The 21538-nt window shown below is 46.6% G+C and overlaps 1 protein-coding gene across 12 annotated transcripts in view; it reads left to right on the top strand.

Moving 5' to 3' along the window:
- The first annotated feature begins 334 nt into the window (after nt 1–334).
- The window catches only part of LOC105034910 (protein BUNDLE SHEATH DEFECTIVE 2, chloroplastic), a 113485-nt gene continuing 92281 nt past the window's right edge, over nt 335–21538 (top strand). For 3 of the 12 annotated variants that reach the window (XR_012138558.1, XR_012138557.1, XM_073251762.1), the window contains exons 1-3: nt 356–688; nt 772–808; nt 21448–21531. Coding sequence is in view for 9 of the 12 variants with exons in the window: in XM_073251762.1 (XP_073107863.1) it covers nt 392–688; nt 772–808; nt 21448–21531 (418 nt within the window). In the remaining 3 variants the exon portion in view is untranslated. Of the gene's footprint in view, nt 689–771; nt 809–21447; nt 21532–21538 lie in introns of all 12 variants that reach the window. The other 9 variants (XM_073251757.1, XM_073251756.1, XM_073251759.1 and 6 more) reach the window with 9 other exon arrangements.

The raw sequence follows: 21538 nt of genomic DNA, 5'->3' as shown, positions 1-21538 counted from the left end.
ATTTTGGTATAATTTTTTTCTTGTTTTCTTCATTTATTATCTTCAAATATACAAACTTATAGCATTTTAAAAAGTACATATTTTCAATTTTATTAATTTATTTCTATTTTGTTATTATTTTATTATTCAAATTTTATAAATTTATCGAAGATTTTTTTGAATGCTAGATCGTTACCTCTCATCAATTTGTCCCCGGACATTGAGCTTACCAGTTTTGACCATGCCTGCATCCCTCGATTCCCCGCTGATGCCACAGAAGCTGTTGATCGCTGCAGCTCAGTTCAGTGCTGGACGTTCGGTTTAGGCAACCGGGTGGTGACAGGACCGAACCCAACCGAAAAAACGAGCGCTCACCAGAGCTCCGCGCTTATATCTTCTCGTCCCCCTATCCATGGCGACTTTCGCTTCTCCGTCCAGCCACTTCTTTTATTTATACTCAGCTTCTCCTTCTTCTCCTCCTCTTCCTTCCTCCTTCCTCTCCTCTCCTTTGCTTCTCCCGGGACACCTCCCCAAACCGGACGGCTTACGGTTCTTCTCCTCCTCTAGAGCGGTGACCGCATCCCCGAGAGCCCTCCACCAACCCGCTGCATTCTTCTATGGAGGAGAGAGGCCCTTGGATACCCAGACGCTTCTCGTCACCGCCACCGTCCTCGCCGCCATTTCCCTCTCCCTCTTTCTTGGTCTTAAGGTGACCTCTCTCTCTTTCTCTCCATCTCTCTCCCGTTTTCTTCTTTAAGATTGTCTAAGTTCATTAAATTTGAATTGTTTCAGGGGGATCCGGTGCCCTGCGAAAGGTGTGCCGGCAATGGTTAGATCTTTCTGTCCTATTAATTCTTCCATATCGAATATTTGCTTATTAGTTTTTAGTCCCTGCTGTGCAACGGAAATCGACAAACATAATGTTTTCCAGTGTCAAATATGTGATTCATTTTGGTGAAATTTTGGCTAAGATAAAGTGAAATGTTAGGGTATTCTTATGGAATTACTCTTTTATTTTTCTTGCAATCTTGATGGAATCTAGGCATGATGTTGGTAATCTATTTCATTCGCAAATTGTATGTTAGTGTTTATACAGGTAAAATTTGAACTGCGAATTCAGAATACCTTTTCCTCGTTCTTTTCTTGGTATCTTTTGTTGATCGGGTCTTGCTATGAGAGCTGTAGTAGAATTGAAGCATCGCTATGTTATGGCTCTATAAATCCTTAAGATTATTACTGTATTTGGTTCATTTAGCTAACATTCCAATCAATTTGATTCCTTTGTGAAGTATCATGAATCAAAACGGACATGTTTCCCTCTTCCTCTTCCATATTGTCCACCTGCCCCCCGTAACCCAAAAATAAAGGTAAATAAAAAATGATAGATTTTGTACATGAAATTCATTAATGAAATTCAATAATGGTGGGTTGAGATTGTTTTATCTGACATTTATTAGAAGTAAGGTAAAATTTAGTTATAAAACTGTTACATGAGGAGAGCCATAAGGGAGAGTGATTCTACCTTCATGTGATGGTGCAGAGAACATGCGATCACAAATGTAGCGGGAACTGCACGAATAAGATTGTCTTTGCTACGTAGGTGTTCTTTCTAGAACTGCTAAAATTGTCTAACTCCTCAACATTATTGTTTACCGTGTTGATGTCCTGTTTCTGCTGAATAAACACCACCCTGAGAAAAAGAACTAGCACTGGAAATACTTGCTATGTTAGTGAATGAGTTGGCTCCGGATGACAGGGAATTAGTTGGTTCCAGATAACAGGGATACCGGCTTTGAAGTGCTTGCATCCCTTATTAAGCATTTTATTGTAATGCTACCATATTCCATCATGGCTAATATCATCTCATTTGAATCTAACTATTGCCCTTACAACTGGACGTCATGTGCTACATAATATGCAAGTGGGTGTGTAAGATACTTCCTATCCCTGTCGACATTAGAATCTACTTTTGCATGTGCTCCAGAATTTAATTCTCAGCAATCAGATAATTATGTGGATCCAATATAGCATTCGTTTTACATTTCTTGCATTTACAAACTACTAGGATGCCCTCCCATTCAGTAATTCACAGGATAAAAGGAGGATGGAGGCTCAAATAGAAGGCTGGCATTAATCAAATTTTTTGCAGTTCATCATATTCATCATACTGTATTTTTCAATTATAAATTATATTTTGGATGTTTATTTTACATCAAAGGTATCATCTGACTAGTACGCCTGTTCTTACATTCAATTTGCATACCTTAAAAACTTGTGCCATTTGCATTATTATTGAGTGTATCCTTTGAGATGTAAAATTACATCCATGAATGTTACATTATGTCTATATTTTTATGAATATATTTCCACTTAAAAATATTTTTATGAATGTTACTTTATGTCTATATTTAAAGTATAGTCAAACTTTACAATTTGTACACATCCGATACATGGTCAAATTAGTAAATTAGTTATAAAAATGCCTGACAACCAAAGTCTTGTCAAGTTAGCATGCCCGTTAATGCAATAATTTATGGGACCATAAAATTATTAATGGAGGAACAGAATATTATATGAGTGTCTCAACACCTAATGACGCACATAATTTTAAAGTCAATGGTCATGTTTTTCTGCTAGATTCTTTGAAGCTAAAGAAAATTATGTAGGAAATATTAATATGTAATGAAATTTAAGTGTGTATTTACATCATATGCTAAGTATTTCATAAATTTTTAATTAATTTATTCATTTTTAGTTACATCACATGAGGCCTAGCCGAACCAGAGGCTGATTCCACTGAATATAAGCCTTCTTTTATCCATCTTTCTCTGGTAACTTTTAAGTTATATATAAACATCTTGAGTGTGTCTATATTGTAATATGGAAGTGTCACACCCCCGATCCGAGATTGTGAATCGAGGATCGCGGCAACCGCCGTATACTTATGAAGAACTCTCTCCATAAGCATGCAAGGCATCTCATCACGATATCAATGCATCACAGCGGAATAAATTCAAATAATTATTATTCAACTGTAATTCAAGTAATTAAATCAAATGTCTTACATCCAATAAAATTTTACTAACAATAAAACAATAGGTCTAAGTTCAATGAAGTTGACAATGCTAAATCTCGCCTCTAAAAGCTCTGTCCCAATATTTCTTCCCACGCTCGAAATTAATTATCTGAATCTGAAAAATAGAAAGAAAGGTAATGAGCTAGACAGCCCAGTAAGTAACAAGTATCTCTACCAGATATTTCAGATATTATGTAATTTTCAAGAATAATGCTGCAAATAAACATAAGAGTATATTTCATGCTGATTTAATACAAATCAAATATTTTCAAATATTCACATATAATATAATCATAAATCCGATTCGATTCAAAACACTCGTAACTCAACAGTCTTGACTATGACCAATGTTTAACCCCCATTGGCGGAGTCCACAGAATACCAGTGCACAACTCCCACTGGCAGGGTCCACAAACACCAGCGCACAACCCCCACTGGCAGGGTCCACAAATACCAACACACAACCCCCACTGGCAGGGTCCACTGAGTACCAACGTATAATCTCCATTGACGGGGCCCACTGAAACATAGTTAGGCTGAGAGCATAAATCCGATCTGTATCAAAACACTTTGTATCATAATATATCATAATTTTTCACTGAACGTGTTCATAATAGACATACCATAATATTTCAAAAGTACTTTTCTTTCAAAACATAATTTCATAAATCATGCATAATTTCAGAGAATAATTATTTATTTTCAGAATAAATATGGAATATCTCGAGAAGATGATTCATTACTTACCTTTCACGAAGCACTGAATGAACAAATCGACTAACTTCTAGGAGATTCTTCCGTGCCTATTATCTAAAATTATATTTTTACATTAATTTTAATTCAAAATTCAATCTAAACAGATCCCAAATCAAAACTTCACTTAAAATCAGACTTTTCTCTAAACTCGATCAAAATCATCAGATGAAGCTTTCCACTACGCTAATCCTAGAGGAATAACTTTAGAGAGAGAGAAATCCATCAAGAGAGAGAAACAACCTAGAGAGAGAAAATTCTAGAGAGAGAAAGTAGAGAGAGAAAGTTCAATTTCAGAGAGAGAAAGTCAGGGTTCAGACTGAAAGAAGAGAGAGAAGAGAGAGAAACTCTCTCTCTCATCATTTTATTTTTTTATTTTATTTTATTTATTTATTTATTATTTACTTATGTATATATATAAATAAATATACATATATATATATATATTCTTTTCTTTTCTTTTCTTTTTCTCTTTTTCTTCTTTTTCTTCTTGTTGGTGCAAAAATCCGCTTGCGTCGGAGAAGCTGGAGTCGAGGGAGTCGCGATCGCCATCGGAACCTGCAAAAGAAGTCTAAACTGGAGGTGGGGTTGCTCCGGCAAGACCCTCCGACGCTCAAGTCAGTTCTCTGCCTCAACAAGAATAGAGTGCTCGAACGAAAATTTTAGCAGAGTTTCTAGGTAAAAATGAGAGCTTATGGAATAACGTATCTGGGGTTCCCCTTTTATAGACGGAGGGGGCAATAAATTGATGGCGACGTCTGAAACCGTCTGGTCGTGGGCCGCCCAGAGTCAGGAGGAATTTATTGCGGAGGGTGGTGGAGCGGGATCGTGGCTATCGCCGTGGCTCGCCACGTGGAATCAATTACGGGGAGTGGAGCGGCATCCGCTGTCGTGACTTGTTAGGGAGTGGTGGACTCGCACAGAATCCGCCGTAGGAAGTGGAGCAGAGTCGTGGCCGTTAATACGGCCTGTCAGGGAGTAATGGAGCTACGCAGGGTCTGCCGCAGGGAGTGGAGCAGTGGTGTCCGTTACTGTGGCTTGTCAGGGGATCCAGACATGTTGGCCGAAGTTCGGTTGGAGTCGGTAGCTAGGTCCGGTACCCGTAGGAGTTTGGACGAGGTCTTCCAGTAGTCGGAATAGAAGACGGAGTCTGACTCTCGTAGGAGTCCGTACGCAGTCTACTTGCAGTTGGGGGTCGTAGGCGGAGTTCGGCTCTCATAGGAGTTCGGGCGGAGTCTTCCTACAATTGAAATCAAAAGCGAAGTCCGGCTCCCGTAGGAGTCTGGACAAGGCTTACCAGCGGCAGAAGTCGTGGACGGAGCCCGGCTCCCGTAGGAGTCCGGGCGAAGTCTTCCTTGCCCCAGAAGTGGCGGACGGAGTTCGGCTCCCGTAAGAGTCCGGGCGGAGTCTTCCTTGCTGCAGGAATTGTGGACGGAGTCCGGCTCCCATAGGAGTCCGGGCGGAGTCTTCCTTGCAGCAGAAGTGGTGGACGGAGTCCGGCTCCCGTAGGAGCCCGGGCGGAGTCTTCCTTGCTGTAGAAATTATGGACGGAGCCCGGCTCCCGTAGGAGTCCGGGCGAGTCTTCCTTGCAGCAGAAGTGGTGGACGGAGCCCGACTCCCGTAGGAGTCCGGACGGAGTCTTCCTTGCTACAGAAATTATGGACGGAGCCCGGCTCCCGTAGGAGTCCGGGCGGAGTCTTCCTTGCTGCAGAAATTATGGACGGAGCCCAGCTCCCGTAGGAGTCCAGGCGGAGTCTTCTTTGTAGCAGAAGTGGTGGATGGAGTCCGGCTCCCGTAGGAGCCCGGGCAGAGTCTTCCTTGCCGCAAAAATTGTGGACAGAGTCCAGCTCCCGTAGGAGTCCGGGCGGAGTCTTCCTTGCTGCAGAAATTATGGACAGAGCCCGGCTCCCGTAGGAGTCCGGGCGGAGTCTTCCTTGCTGCAAAAATTATGGACGGAGCCCGGCCCCCGTAGGAGTCCAAGTGGAGTCTTCCTTGCAGCAGAAGTTATGGACGGAGTCCGGCTCCCGTAGGAGCCTGGGCGGAGTCTTCCTTGCCACAGAAATTGTGGACGGAGTCCGGCTCCCGTAGGAGTCCGGGTGGAGTCTTCCTTGCTACAGAAATTGTGGACGGAGCCCGGCTTCCGTAGGAGTCCAGGCGGAGTCTTTCTTGCTGTAGAAATTGTGGACGGAGCCCGGCCCCCGTAGGAGTCTGGGCGGAGTCTTCCTTGCTGCAGAAATTATGGATGGAGCCCGGCCCCCGTAGGAGTCCGGGCGGAGTCTTCCTTGTAGCAGAAGTTATGGACGGAGCCCAGCTCCCGTAGGAGTCCGGGCGGAGTCTTCCTTGCAGCAGAAGTGGTGGACGGAGTCTGGCTCCCGTAGGAGCCCGGGCGGAGTCTTCCTTGCCGCAGAAATTGTGGACGGAGTGACGGGAGTTCACCAACAGTTGTCGAAAGTCGGAAGAGACTCTCGAGGGTTGACCCTGCCAAGAACTTCGACCGAGGGTATTTTATGCCCAACACCAGTCCCCCCACTTCCGAGTTTGAATTTCGAATGAAGGAAGTACGGAGAGGTTGTTGCAGCCAAAGTTCTCCCCCTGACGTCCGGGCGCAACCGTTCTCGGATATGTCGGCATTTAATGCGCGCATGCCAGAGTCCTTTTTCCGATTAGGGTGACCCGAAGAGTCTTTTCGGAACTCCCATCGAGATGTGATCCCAAGCGTCGCGCCATGGAAATTTACGAACAGTCAATCCTCGATAGCGGCGAGTGGGACACGCGGGACACGTAGTAAGCACCGGTTGGTCTAGGGACACCCGCCACCATAATTGCGCTAAGATCCGCTGCCTATTTAAACCCCCTACCCTTCCTTCAGGGCTTTACTTCGCCTAAAGGACGGCACCTTTCTTTCATCTGAGAGCCTAGCTACTCAGCCACTCCCTCGGTGCCCCTGCCAACTCCGAGCATCCTCCGCACCGGTCTTTGCCGTCTCTCTGCCATCTACAGCCCCCCGATTCCTCTCTAAGGGGTTTCCCCGCCAAGTCCTCCACCCCAGAGGCCATCCTCAAGAGGATGCCAAGGGCTTGGAGGAAGGCAAGGAGGAGAACAGCGGTCTACGAGTTCTCCGGTCATCGAGCGATCGCTGAAGATCCCCATTGCTTCAAAGGGGGCTCGAGGAAGAATTCTTTCAACAACAGGGGTTTAATAACGGAGACCGCTGATAAAGGCGTTCTGCCTGAGAATTTTGGAGTAGCAAGATGGGGTGACACCGGTCAGGAGGACAGAGCTGTCGTCACAAGCTGTGGCGGGATCCTTGATGTCGTCGGGGCCGAGGGACCAGAAGCGGTCGGCGTCAACGGTGGGACAGTAAAACTTGTTGCGGGGACGGTGGAAGTAGCGCATGCCGACCTTGCCGGAACACTTTGGACGGCGGTTGTCACGGAGCATTCGGTGATGGTGCATATCTCTGGCACCACCGCTGCCTCCGGGGTGACTCTGGTTCTTCTTGAAACAGGTCTTCGTCGCCGCTGCCGTTGCCCTTACTGCCCCCTGGAATCTATCCCATCCTTTTCCCCCTGGGGTTGGGACTTCGGAGGTGGAGCGAAACAAGGCGGGGCGAGAGCCGATAGGCCTGCCACACGCACTGGAAAACACGGCTGGGATGGACAGAAACGGGAAGAGAAGTTTGCAGCTTGAAGTGGCCTCCGGTGTATCCTTTCCAAGCCGTGTTCTCGAGCCTTGTAATAGTGTATTCTTTTCTGGCCCTCCGGGTCTTGTAACGTACATCTTGTTAGTTGAAAAATGAGAAGGAGATTTTGTTACCTCATCCGCACTTTGCATCGAATTGTTGTCTGCCGAACTTCCTTCCTTTTCTCATCTTTTCTTCTTCTTTCTTCTCTCTTCTTTTTTTTTTTTTTTTTTTGACGTCGTCCTTAGGTCACCGATGGTTCTTTTATTCATATTGAATTATCATTTGCCAAGCTCCTTTTCAATTTTTGCATCGTTCGAAGATACCCGGTTGCCATCGTATCGACCCATCCTTTCCGTCAGTGGCCGCAGACTCACCTGGGGGCCATTCGGGCTTGGTGTCCCCCTCAGGGCTTGAGCTCGGAGGTTTGAGCTTCTATCGCCCTGAGGAAGTTGTCCTACCTTGGATTTGCGTCGAAAGCTTCTTTGAAAGCTGGGATTCCTGATGAGAGCCCCAATCCCTGCTGTGACAGGGTTCTCTGTACCTTGGACACTGTTTATTTTCCAATCGTCGCTGATGTGGTCCATCGCCTTCCTTTTTCTTTTTCGCTTGAAATTTTTCCTCCGCTCTCAGCGAGGCTATGGGAGTTCGGCTCCCGTAGGTGAAGTCGGGGTGAAGTTCAGCTCCCATGGGAGTCCGGACGAAGATTACCAGCAGTTGAAGTTGGTGACGAAGCCCGGCTCCCGTAGGAGTCCGGGCGGAGCTTACCATCGGTTGAAGTTGGTGACGGAGCCCGGCTCCTGTAGAAGTCCGGGCGGAGTCCTCCCTGTGATTGGAGTTGCGGACGGAGCCCGGCTCTCGTAGGAGTCCGGGCCTTCGACTTTGCTCAAGCTAGGGCGAGGTTCTCCTCCTGTCCTTAGCAGGGCTGTGGGGGTGCATATGGGCGTTGCAAGGCCTCTCCCCCCATCCGATCTAAATGAAACCGGGCCTTCGACTTTGCTCAAGCTAGGGCGAGGTTCTCCTCCTGTCCTTAGCAGGGCTGTGGGGGCGCATATGGGCGTTGCAGGGCCTCTCCCCCCATCCGGTCTAAATGGAATCGGGCCTTCGACTTTGCTCAAGTTAGGGCGAGATTTTCCTCCTGTCCCTAACAGGGTGGTGGGGGCGCATATGGGCGTTGCAGGGCCTCTCCCCCCATCCGGTCTAAATGGAACCAGGCCTTCGACTTTGCTAAAGTTAGGGCGAGGTTTTCCTCCTGTCCCTAACAGGGCTGTGGGGGCGCATATGGGCGTTGCAGGGCCTCTCCCCCCATATGGTCTAAAAGGAACCGGGCCTTCGACTTTGCTCAAGTTAGGACGAGGTTTTCCTGCTGTCCCTAACAGGGCTGTGGGGGCGCATATGGGCGTTACAGGGCCTCTCCCCCCATTTGGTCTAAATGGAACCGGGCCTTCGACTTTGCTCAAGTTCGGGCGAGGTTTTCCTCCTGTCCCTAACAGGGCGGTGGGGGCGCATATGGGCGTTGCAGGGCCTCTCCCCCCATTCGATCTAAATGGAACCGGGCCTTCGACTTTGTCGGGACGAGGTTTCCCTTTCGTTTCTGATACAGTTTGTTTGAATTGTCCAAAGACATATAGGTATGTAACTTTCAATTAAAATGAAGTTATTGATAGTACATCCGTAAGTTTTTCGAGCTCCACGGTCGTGGGAGGTCGGCTCCTCCGAGTTCCTTAAGATAATAAGTTTCAGACCGGACTACTTCTTTGACTTCATACGGTCCTTCCCAGTTTGGGGCGAGTTTCCCCCGATCCTGAGGTTGCGAGACAGTGGCTCGTCGAAGCACTAGATCTCCTGCTCTAAAGGTTTTGTTCTTGATCCGGGCGTTGTAATATCGAGCGACTTTCTGTCTGTAGGCTGCCATTCGAACCTGAGCTATCTCCCGTCTTTCTTCCAGCAGGTCGACGTTGGCTCTAAGACTTTGCGAATTTTGATGTTCGTCGAATGCCACGACTCGTGCCGATGGGAGTTTAAGCTCTATTGGGATGACGGCTTCCGTACCGAAGGCTAAAGCAAAGGGGGTCTCCCCCGTAGGTAGCCTCTGGGTAGTTCGATACGCCCACAACACATGATAAAGTTTGTCCGCCCAAGTTTCCTTCGCTTTTTCGAGCCTTGTCTTAATCCCCTGCAAAAGGATTCGATTAGTCACCTCAGCTTCGCCATTCGCCTGGAGATGGGCTACTGATGTGAAGTTATAGGAGATGTTTAGATCTTCACAGAATTCGATGAATTTTGCTCCCGCGAATTGCCGTCCATTATCAGTGATTAGGGTTCTAGGCAGACCGAACCTACACACGATCGACTTCCAGATGAAATCTTGCACTTTTGCTTTTGTGATTTTCGCTAGTGGTTCGACTTCGACCCATTTGGTGAAGTAGTCGATCGCTACAAGGAGGAACTTCCTTTGCCCAGACGCCATGGGAAAGGGGCCAAGGATGTCCATCCCCCATTGTGCAAAAGGTCATGGGGCACTCAAGGGTGTGAGCTCGGTGGCGGACTGTCTCTGGACGTTGGCATATCTCTGGCATCGATCATACTTTTTGACATATTCAATCGAATCATGATGCATTGTTGGCCAGTAATATCCTTGACGGAGCAACTTGTGGGATAAAGATCTAGCCCCCAAGTGGTTTCCACAAATTCCTTCATGTACTTCCCACAAGGCGTAGTCAGCTTTCGAGGGCCGGAGATATTTTAAGAGGGGCAAGGAGTATGATCTCTTGTACAATTTGCCCTCATAAAAGATGTATCAGGAGGCTTGATTTTGGAGCTTCCGAGCTTCTTTCGCATCCTTGGGGAGAACTCCATCTCTGAGATAGATTATCAGTGGGTCGATCCAGCTGGGCTCGTGGTCAATCTCCATCACGGGCCGCGATTCTTCTGTACTCGGGTGCTTTAGAACTTCAAAGAGAACGTCTTTGGGCAATTCAGCCAGAGCCAACGTCGCCAGCTTGGAGAGAAGGTCAGCCCTGGTATTTTCCAACCTTGGAATCTGTCTAATGTTGAAGCTGCTAAAGGTGGGGGTGAGCTCCTTTACCTTCTCAAGGTATTTGGCCATACTGTCCTCCCGCGCTTCGTAACTCCCGCTGACTTGTCCCACCACTAGTTGAGAGTCACTGTGCACTCGGAGCTGACCTATTTCCAGCTCTTTGGCGATCCTTAGTCCTGCGATCAGAGCTTCGTATTTCGCTTCATTATTTATTGCAGGGAACTCGAAACGCAGAGCGTATTCCGCGATGACTCCCTCCGGACTGACCAAGATCAGGCCTGCACCTACGCCCGACATGTTGGAAGATCCGTCCACATAGAGGGCCCAAAAGCGATCAGAGGGATCGGCCTCTTCTTCGAGGGAGTTCGGTTGGGACTTCAGGTCGTCAACTTTGCTTTGTTCAGGTTCAGCCTCCTCTGGGATGGTACACTCTACTATAAAATCTGCCAGTATTTGGGCCTTCACTACTGGCCTGGGTCGATAGTTGATGTCGAATTCTGTGAGCTCGATCGCCCATTTTGCCATCCTCTCGGAGGTATCCGCCCGGTGTAAAACCGCCTTGATCGGTTGATTGGTGAGTAGCGTCACGGTGTGCCCTTGAAAGTATGGTCGGAGCCTCCGGGCTGCAATCAACAAGGCGTAAGTCAATTTTTCTAATTTGGTGTACCTGGTCTCGGCGTCCCTCAATGCGCGGCTAACGTAGTAGATTGGCCGCTGGACTTTTGCTTCTTCTTTGACAAGGACGGCCGCGAGGGCCATGAGAGAGACTGCCAGGTATAAAAATAGCTCCTCCCCAGGCTCAGGCTTTGCTAGCAACGGGGGTGAGCCAAGGTAGCTCCTTAATTCTTTGAATGCCTATTGGCACTCAGAGGTCCAACAGAAGTTCTTCGGCTGCTTGAGGGTTTGAAAGAAGGGCAAGCACCGTTCGACTGACCTTGTGACGAAGCGATTAAGGGCCGCTATCCTCCCCGTGAGGCGCTGAACCTCTTTTATCGACTTTGGGGCGGCCATCTCCTGGATGGCGTAAATTTTCTCTGGATTGGCCTCGATCCCGCGCCCTGATACCATGAAGCCCAGGAACTTTCTTGAGGTTACTCCGAAAGCACATTTAGTTGGGTTCAGCTTCATTCTATATTTTTGGAGAGCGTTGAAGGTCTCCTCGAGGTCGGCGACATGATCTCTGAAAGATTTGCTTTTTACGAGCATATCGTCCACGTAGACCTCCATGTTACGGCCGATCTGCTCCTTGAAGATTTTGTTCACCAACCGTTGGTAGGTTGCGCCTGCATTCTTGAGGCCGAAAGGCATGACCCTGTAACAATAAAGGCCACGATTAGTGATGAAAGCTGTCTTTTCTTCATCTTTCGGTGCCATTCTAATTTGATTATAGCCGGAGAACGCATCCATGAGGGTGAGGAGCTCATGGCCCGAGGTCGCGTCCACCAGTTGATCGATTCTGGGAAGGGGATAGCTGTCCTTCGGACAGGCCTTATTCAGCCTTTTGAAGTCTATGCACATCCTTCACTTGTCGTTTGCTTTTTTGACCAGGACAACATTGAAAATCCAATCAGGATAATTGACTTCCTTAATGAATCCGTCCTTAAGGAGCTTATCCACTTCCTCGGCTATCGCCTTCTGCCTCTCCGGAGCATGACTTCGGATTTTTTCTTTCGTCGGTCGATGCTTTGGATCGATGGCCAGATGATGCTCCATGACTTCCGTGTCAATCTCTGGCATGTCTGCTAGAACTCAAGCGAAAATATCCGTATTCCTTCGTAGAAAATCAATGAGACGCGTCCGCACCTCCTCCCCTAGGTTGGAGCCGATCATCGCTACATGCTCCGCATTCCCGTCATTCAAAAGGATTGGTACCAGATCTTCGATTGGGGTGCCCCTCTCTTCGGTGAGGTCATCACGAGCATCCAGTCCATCGACGGGACAGGGGTTAGATTGATCGCTTCTTTGTAAGGCTATATTGTAGCAGTGTCTGACCAGGGCTTGGTCTCCCCGGACCTCTCCGATCCCCTGGTTGGTGGGGAACTTTAACTTCAAATGGTAGGTCGATACGATGGCTCGGAGAGCATTGAGGCCAGGTCAGCCGAGGATTGCATTGTAGGCTGATGGCACCTTTACCACCAAGAAATTCACCAGGGCCCTGGATTGCCTTGGATATTGACCTGCGGCCACAGTCAAAGTTATTATTCCTTCCGTCGGAACGGTGTCGCCGGTAAACCCTACCAAAGGGGAGCTAATCGGTCTCAGATGGCTGTCAAGGATGAACATTCTTGAAAAGGCATCGTAGAACAAGATGTCGGCCGAACTTCCATTGTCGACAAGAATGCGACGGACGTCGTAATTTGCTATATTCAAGGAAACTACGACCGTATCGTTATGAGGAAATTGGACTCCCTGAGTGTCTTCTTCGGTAAAGGTTATGGGCTCTTCAGTCTTTTGCCGCTTAGGGGATACAGCCGGTTAGTTGGTTGTTTCCTGCTGGGATCCTCCCGAGACGGTGTTGGCGGAATCCGTCGAAGGTCGATCGTCCGACCACTCCATGTCGGCGACCATAGCCGAAGGATGCGGTGCCTGAGAAACCAAAGGCGAGACCGAGGTCCGAGATATGGCTGCGGAGGCCGTGGGTAGCTGTGTGGATGCTTCGCGAGAAGGCATCAGGCGAGGATCCAGTGGGGGAAAGGAGGAGTGGGTGTCGGAGAAGATGACCGGAGGCGGTCCCGTTGAGCGCTCCTTTAAGAACAAAGATGCTGCGAAGACACAACCCTTCCTCTGGCGCCAATCCTGTTGGTGCAAAAATCCGCTTACGTCGGAGAAGCTGGAGTCGAGGGAGTCGCGGTCGCCACCGGGACCTGCAAAAGAAGTCTAAACCGGAGGTGGGGTTGATCCGACAAGATCCTCCGACGCTCAAGTCAGTTCTCTGCCTCAACAAGAATGGAGTGCTCGAACGAAAATTTTAGCAGAGTTTCTAGGTAAAAACGAGAGCTTATGGAATAACGTATCTGGGGTTCCCCTTTTATAGACGGAGGGGGCAACAAATTGATGGCGACGTCTGAAACCGTCTGGTCGTGGGCCGCCCAGAGTCAGGAGGAATTTATTGCGGAGGGTGGTGGTGAGGGATCGTGGCTATCGCCGTGGCTCGTCATGTGGAATCAGTTACAGGGAATGGAGCGGCATCCGCTGTCGTGACTTGTCAGGGAGTGGTGGACTCGCACAGAATTCGCCGCAGGAAGTGGAGCAGAGTCGTGGCCGTTAATACGGCCTGTCAGGGAGTAATGGAGCTACGCAGGGTCCGCCGCAGGAAGTGGAGCAGTGGTGTCCATTACTGTGGCTTGTCAGGGGATCCAGACATGTTGGCCGAAGTTCGATTGGAGTCGGTAGATAGGTCCGGTACCCGTAGGAGTTTGGACGAGGTCTTCCCGCAGTCGGAATAGAAGACGGAGTCTGACTCTCGTAGGAGTCCGTACGTAGTCTACTTGCAGTTGGGGGTCGTAGGCGGAGTTCGGCTCCCGTAGGAGTCCGGGCGGAGTCTTCCTGCAATTGAAATCAAAAGCGAAGTCCGGCTCCCGTAGGAGTCTAGACAAGGCTTACCAGCGGCAGAAGTCGTGGACGGAGCCCGGCTCCCATAGGAGTCCGGGCGAAGTCTTCCTTGCCCCAGAAGTGGTAGACGGAGTCTGACTCCCGTAGGAGTCCAGGCGGAGTCTTCCTTGCCGCAGAAATTATGGATGGAGTCCGGCTCCCATAGGAGTCCGGGCGAAGTCTTCCTTGCAGCAGAAGTGGTGGACGGAGTCCGACTCCCGTAGGAGCCCGGGCGGAGTCTTCCTTGCTGCAGAAATTGTGGACGGAGCCCGGCTCCCGTAGGAGTCCGGACAGAGTCTTCCTTGCTGCAGAAATTGTGGATGGAGCCCAGCTCCTGTAGGAGTCCGGGCGGAGTCTTCCTTGCAGCAGAAGTGGTGGACGGAGCCCGGCTCCCGTAGGAGTCCGGGCGGAGTCTTCCTTGCTGCAGAAATTGTGGACGGAGCCCGGCTCCCGTAGGAGTCCGGGCGGAGTCTTCCTTGCTGCAGAAATTGTGGATGGAGCCCAGCTCCCGTAGGAGTCCGAGCGGAGTCTTCCTTGCAGCAGAAGTGGTGGACGGAGTCCGGCTCCCGTAGGAGCCCGGGCGGAGTCTTCCTTGCCACAAAAATTGTAGACGGAGTCCGGCTCCCGTAGGAGTCCGGGCGGAGTCTTCCTTGCTGCAGAAATTGTGGACGGAGCCCGGCTCTCGTAGGAGTCCGGGCGGAGTCTTCCTTGCTGCAGAAATTGTGGACGGAGCCCGGCCCCCGTAGGAGTCCGGGCGGAGTCTTCCTTGCTGCAGAAATTGTGGACTGAGCCCGGCCCCCGTAGGAGTCGGGGCGGAGTCTTCCTTGCAGCAGAAGTTGTGGACGGAGTCCGACTCTCGTAGGAGCCCGGGCGGAGTCTTCCTTGCTGCAGAAATTGTGGACGGAGTCTGGCTCCCATAGGAGTCTGGGCGGAGTCTTCCTTGCTGCAGAAATTGTGGATGGAGCCCGGCTCCCGTAGGAGTCCGGGCGGAGTCTTCCTTGATGCAGAAATTGTGGATGGAGCCCAGCCCCCATAGGAGTCCGGGCGGAGTCTTCCTTGCTGCAGAAATTGTGGATGGAGCCCGGCCCCCGTAGGAGTCCTGGCGGAGTCTTCCTTGCAGCAGAAGTTGTGGACAGAGCCCGGCTCCCGTAGGAGTCCGGACGGAGTCTTCCTTGCAGCAGAAGTGGTGGACGGTGTCCGGCTCCCGTAGGAGCCCGGGTGGAGTCTTCCTTGCCGCAGAAATTGTGGACGGAGTGATGGGAGTTCACCAACAGTTGTCGAAAGTCGGAAGAGACTCGCGAGGGTCGACCCTGCCAAGAACTTCGACCGAGGGTATTTTATGCCCAACACTTCTTTTTTCTTTCCTTTTCTTTTTCTCTGTTTTCTTCTTTCTCTTTTTTTTTTCTTCTTTTTCTTTTTCTTCTTTTTCTTGGTTCCTTCCAGGCCGAACAGGGGACGGCGGTCCTCCAGCCTTGACCGGCCGTTCGGGCCACGACTGCCGCTGCGGAGGCCGACGGCAGAGGGGGGCCACTCCCCCGATCACGGAGGAGCATGGCCGGCGGTCGATTACGATCGCCGGCATCAGAAAATCAAGGAAAAAGAGGCTCAAAAATAGGGTCTCTTTCCCGACTGAAAATCGGCGACACTCGTCACCGACCGCCTCAAGCAAAGGTACGGGAAGATAGGGAAGGAAGAGAGGAAGGAAAGGAAGACTCACCCCAGCCTCCGGTGACCTCACCGGCGAGCAATCATGGTGAGAAACTGAACGGTGTCCGCGGCTTCGATCGAGAAAAATGGAGAGAAAGAGAGAGGGAGGAGGCCGATGTTCGGTCTCAAGGGAGAGGGGATCTTCTTATAGAGGGTCCTAGGACTTCGAGAGGTCATAGGACTCCCAAATTGCTTGGGTTTCGCCGGAGAAGAAGACTCCTATCGGGAGTCTTCTTCCCGATTTTCCTCTGTTTTTTTTTTTTTTTTTTTTTGGGCTTTTTGCTGGGCTGGGCTTGGTTGGGCTGGATTTTGGGCTATAACATTCTTCACCCCTAAAAAGAAATTTTGTCCTCGAAATTTTTCATACCTGTCACCATTGTATTGGAAGCCTGTGGATTCTATTGAGAAAGCGCATAAACTCTTCTCTGGTTTTTAGAAATCTGTCCACCACTCCTATGTTGTCCTTCATAAGTTCTTTGGCCAACTTGATTTTCAGTATTTAGCGGGCAGCTAGCAATTTTATGATCCATCTAACCACATTTGAAACAAGCACCTGTATTCCAATAGCAATCCTTGTCTGCATGATTTTTGCCACATCTGGAGCACAGCTCACCATCAATCTGTTGAGTCTTATTGTCTACTGCTCCCTTAACTGATCTTTTGATGTTTTTATTATTCTGCCCTTGTGTATCATTTGATTTTGCTCTCTTTCTTTGCTTTCTTTCCCTTTCCATGCATTTTTCATTGACTTCTCTTTCAATTATCAATGCTTTGTTTACCACATCGGCATAAGTTGTCAATTCATATGGAACCACTTGTTTTCGAATCTCAGTTCTCAGTCCCATCTCAAACTTGTGAACACGTTCTTGCTCACCATCCACTAATCTCAGAGCAAATTTTGCTAACTCTGTAAATTTTGCTTCATATTCAGTCACACTCATACCCTTTTGCTTCAAATAAATAAACTCTTGCTCTTTCTAGATCCTTATGCTCCGAGGAAAATACTGATCGTAGAATGCAATCCAAAATCTTTCCCAGGTAAGTATTTCGCTGTCTTGTTCATGCTTGCGCTGTAGTCGCTGACACCAGTTGTATGCTTCTCCTTGTAGTAAATAAGCTGCATATCGAATCTTTTCTTCATCAAGACACTCTTGGACAGCGAAGGCCTTCTCCATCTCCATTATCCAGTTATCAGCCTCCAAAGGTTCAGTAGTCCCCTTGAAAGCTGGAGGAGCAAACTTTTTAAATTCTGAAATGTTGTTCCGTTGTACTGGTTGCTCTCCATGTTGTGGTGGTGGATGCTGATGTTGTTGTGTATCTCGTTGTATCTGCTGTTATTCAAACATTTGCTGCTGTATTTGTTGTTGCGCTTGTACCATCCTGATTAGGGTCTGCATTAACTGAGCCATATCTGGTTCTTGACGTGCTCTCGAAGCACTCCCATTAGGATCTACGACTCCCTCCTCCTGAGGGGTGCCACTGGTCAGATGGAGAGTGCTACCATCCCGTGGTTGTGATGTCTCTCTTGAAATTCCTTGAGTAGTTCTTGTCATTCTACGGGGAGGCATGGTAACCTTGTAGTAGTAAAACCTTATTAGATTCATTTATCTATTTGTTAGGATAGATTTATTATGATGCTCATACTTTAACGTCCCAATATTCCTAATGTTTACCCACCTACACTCATACTATGTCAAATTCTATGTGTCATAATTTATCCACTTATGCTCTGATACCATATTAATTGTCACGCCCCCGACCCGAGATTGTGAATCGAGGATCGCGGCAACCGCCGCATACTTATGAAGAACTCTCTCCATAAGCATGCAAGACATCTCATCACGATATCAATGCATCACAGCGGAATAAATTTAAATAATTATTATTCAACTGTAATTCAAATAATTAAATCAAATGTCTTACATCCAATAAAATTTTACTAACAATAAAACAATAGGTCTAAGTTCAATGAAGTTGACAATGCTAAATCTCGCCTCTAAAAGCTCTGTCCCAATATTTCTTCCCATGCTCGAAATTAATTATCTGAATCTGGAAAATAGAAAGAAAGGTAATGAGCTAGACAGCCCAGTAAGTAACAAGTATCTCTACCAGATATTTCAGATATTATATAATTTTCAAGAATAATGCTGCAAATAAACATAAGAGTATATTTCATGCTGATTTAATATAAATCAAATATTTTTAAATATTCACATATAATATAATCATAAATCCGATTCGATTCAAAACACTCGTAACTCAACAGCCTTGACTATGACCAACGTTTAACCCCCATTGGCGGGGTCTACAGAATACCAGTGCACAACCCCCACTGGCAGGGTCCACAAACACCAGCGCATAACCCCCACCGGCAGGGTCCACAAATACCAGCGCACAACCCCCACTGGCAGGGTCCACTGAGTACCAACGTATAATCTCCATTGGCAGGGCTCACTGAAACATAGTTAGGCTGAGAGCATAAATCCGATCTGTATCAAAATACTTTGTATCATAATATATCATAATTTTTTACTGAACGTGTTCATAATCGACATACCATAATATTTCAAAAGCACTTTTCTTTCAAAACATAATTTCATAAATCATGCATAATTTCAGAGAATAATTATTTATTTTCAGAATAAATATGGAATATCTCGAGAAGATGATTCATTACTTACCTTTCATGAAGTACTGAATGAACAGATCGACTAACTTCTAGGAGATTCTTCCGTGCCTATTATCCAAAATTATATTTTTACATTAATTTTAATTCAAAATTCAATCTAAATAGATCCCAAATCAAAACTTCACTTAAAATCAGACTCTTCTCTAAACTCGATCAAAATCATCAGATGAAGCCTTCTACTATGCTAATCCTAGAGGAATAATTTTAGAGAGAGAAAAATCCATCAAGAGAGAGAAACAACCTAGAGAGAGAAAATTCTAGAGAGAGAAAGTAGAGAGAGAAAGTCCAATTCCAGAGAGAGAAAGTCAGGGTTCAGACTAAAAGAAGAGAGAGAAACTCTCTCTCTCATCATTTCATTTTTATTTTATTTTATTTTATTTATTTATTTATTATTTACTTATATATATATATATAAATATACATATATATATATATATATATATTTCTTTTCTTTTCTTTTCTTTTCTTTTCTTTTTCTCTTTTTCTTCTTTTTCTTCTTTTTTTCTTTCCTTTTCTTTTTCTCTTTTTTCTTCATTCTCTTTTCTTTTTCTTCTTTTTCTTTTTCTTCTTTTTCTTGGTTCCTTCCAGGCCGAACAGGGGACGGCGGTCCTCCGGCCTTGACCAGCCGTTCGGGCCACGGCCGCCGCGGCGGAGGCCGGCGACAGAGGGGGGCCACTCCCCCGGTCATGGAGGAGCATGGCCGGCGATCGATTACGATCGTCGGTGCCGGAAAATCAAAGAAAAAGAGGCTAAAAAATAGGGTCTCTTTTCCGACTGAAAATCGGCGACACTCGTCGCCGACCGCCTCAAGCAAAGGTACGGGAAGATAGGGAAGGAAGAGAGGAAGGAAAGGAAGACTCACCCCAGCCTCCGGTGACCTCACCGGCGAGCAATCACGGCGAGAAACTGAACGGTGTCTGCGGCTTCGATCGAGAAAAATGGAGAGAAAGAGAGAGGGAGGAGGCCGATGTTCGGTCTCAAGGGAGAGGGGGTCTTCTTATAGAGGGTTCTAGGACTTCTAGAGGTCCTAGGACTCCCAAATTGCTCGGGTTTCGCCGGAGAAAAAGACTCCTATCGGGAGTCTTCTTCTCGGTTTTCCTCTGTTTTTTTTTTTTTTTTTTTGGGCTTTTTGCTGGGCTGGGCTTGGTTGGGCTGGGTTTTGGGCTATAACAGGAAGATTGATAAAGGTTATTGAAGCTCGCTATTTACATTTGACCCCATTACCCTGTCAGTCATGATTCTGATCTTAATTTCATTCTCTTTTAAATACATGTTTTTCTTGCATAACAATTATTATTTGATAGTATCTTTTCTGACTTAGCCATAATTCTTTCACTAATTATTCCTGCATTATAACTTCTATTTTCTTCATATTAACTTTCTCTGTCTCTTTCAGATTGAATTGTGTCCAACTTGATAATATCTCTTCCATAGTACCCAAAGGCATGAAGGTTCAAGATACCACTTGTTGGTGTCGTATCACTTTGGCACTGGCATTTACATGCCTTGTTGTGCTGTGTAGTCCATGTGCTTGACATGCACTGACACCGAGTGCAAATTACTAGCGCATGCACTAGCATGCTGCTCTGCCACATGCCAGTAAGGCACCAATATGATATCTGCCAACCGTTTTGACTGATGCTCCATTCCTTCAAAGTTGGGCCTAATCTAAATTAGCAAAGAATAGTTGCAACTAAGTTAAACAATTAAACTTGGTTATATCTGACCATAAAAGGTCATATGATGTGAGCTGGGAATGTTTAAGCATGCTAGGAATCATCCCATTCTGTTGTTATATTGGAACTTTTTATGTGTTTCATCTTGTAAAACATAGTCTCTCTTCTATAGCATAATGATACTAAGAAATAAATGTTTCCTATAGACCTTTGGTTTTTCTATATATTCTCTCTGCATAGTTCTAATAATGAGAAATTTTTTATAGGAATTTCTTGCAAAAGAAAACTACATGAACTATGGTAGGGAATAACAGAGCTATGTAAGAAAGAACCATACCACCAACCTTTTTGTCTACGACAGGACTTTTGTGTATAAGATGCCCTAGCATTTACGAATTGACAATAGAGGCTGAGAGAAGGCTGGTTTTTGGACATGTGAATGGGGTGGATGATCACATATTCACATGGCAACTCAGGAATGCATACAGCAAGGGAGATTTTTTTTTTTTAATGTCTTGTTCCTTCCATTTCCCTGAAATGATTCAGAAGATTTCTTTTCTTTCTTGCTTGCTTGATTGAACTTTTTTTTTAATAGTTTTTAGAGGGAAGGAGGCAGATAGAGTGACGCCTGGGCCTTTGGATTTGTGAATGCGGTGGATAGTCACATGGCAACTCTGGAACAGGAAGGGAGAATCATTTTTTCTTCTATCTCCCTAAAAACATTGGAAATATTTCCAATTCTTTCTTTTTTTCCTCTTTTTCTCCTCTTCCATCCTCCGTGTGTCTAGATATCTTGATGTGATAATCCGACTTTTTTTTTTTTTTTTAATGTAGGGTAGATTATGTTGTTATCTTTTTTTTTTCTTTTTTTTTTGGTGAAAAATTCATTAGCCTCATCCAAGATAATATGTTCACATGATGTTGCTACAGATCCCTGCATCATTGTGGTAGCTATGACCTTTTTAAACTTCCATCACCATTTATTAGCAGATAACACTATAAGGCAGTTCATGCTTAGAGTTGAACGCAGTTCAGCTTGCATCAGTCACCTTTAAGTGTTGTTCAAATGTGAAGTTGATTTTTACCTCTTAGTCTGTCCTAGTGATTTGGCTTAAGCAAATGAAATAAGTCGTCTTGCACTATATTGCACCATACACTATAGTGTACATTATAATTCACATCACTTACATTGGGAACCGGTTCCAGCTTTTCATTTGAAAAAGGAACTAAATGAAGTTTTTATTTTCTGCATAGGTGGCACAAAGTGTGTCTTTTGCAACGATGGTAAAATGAGACAAGAAACTGGGTTAGTTGATTGTCGGGTTTGCAAAGGTGCAGGTATTCT

Source organism: Elaeis guineensis, chromosome 2 (genome assembly GCF_000442705.2).
Source record: "Elaeis guineensis isolate ETL-2024a chromosome 2, EG11, whole genome shotgun sequence".
In the NCBI taxonomy this organism is placed as follows: Eukaryota; Viridiplantae; Streptophyta; class Magnoliopsida; order Arecales; family Arecaceae; genus Elaeis; species Elaeis guineensis.
The sequence above is the reverse complement of the archived record's forward strand: the minus strand, read 5'-3'. Positions and strand labels throughout refer to the sequence as shown.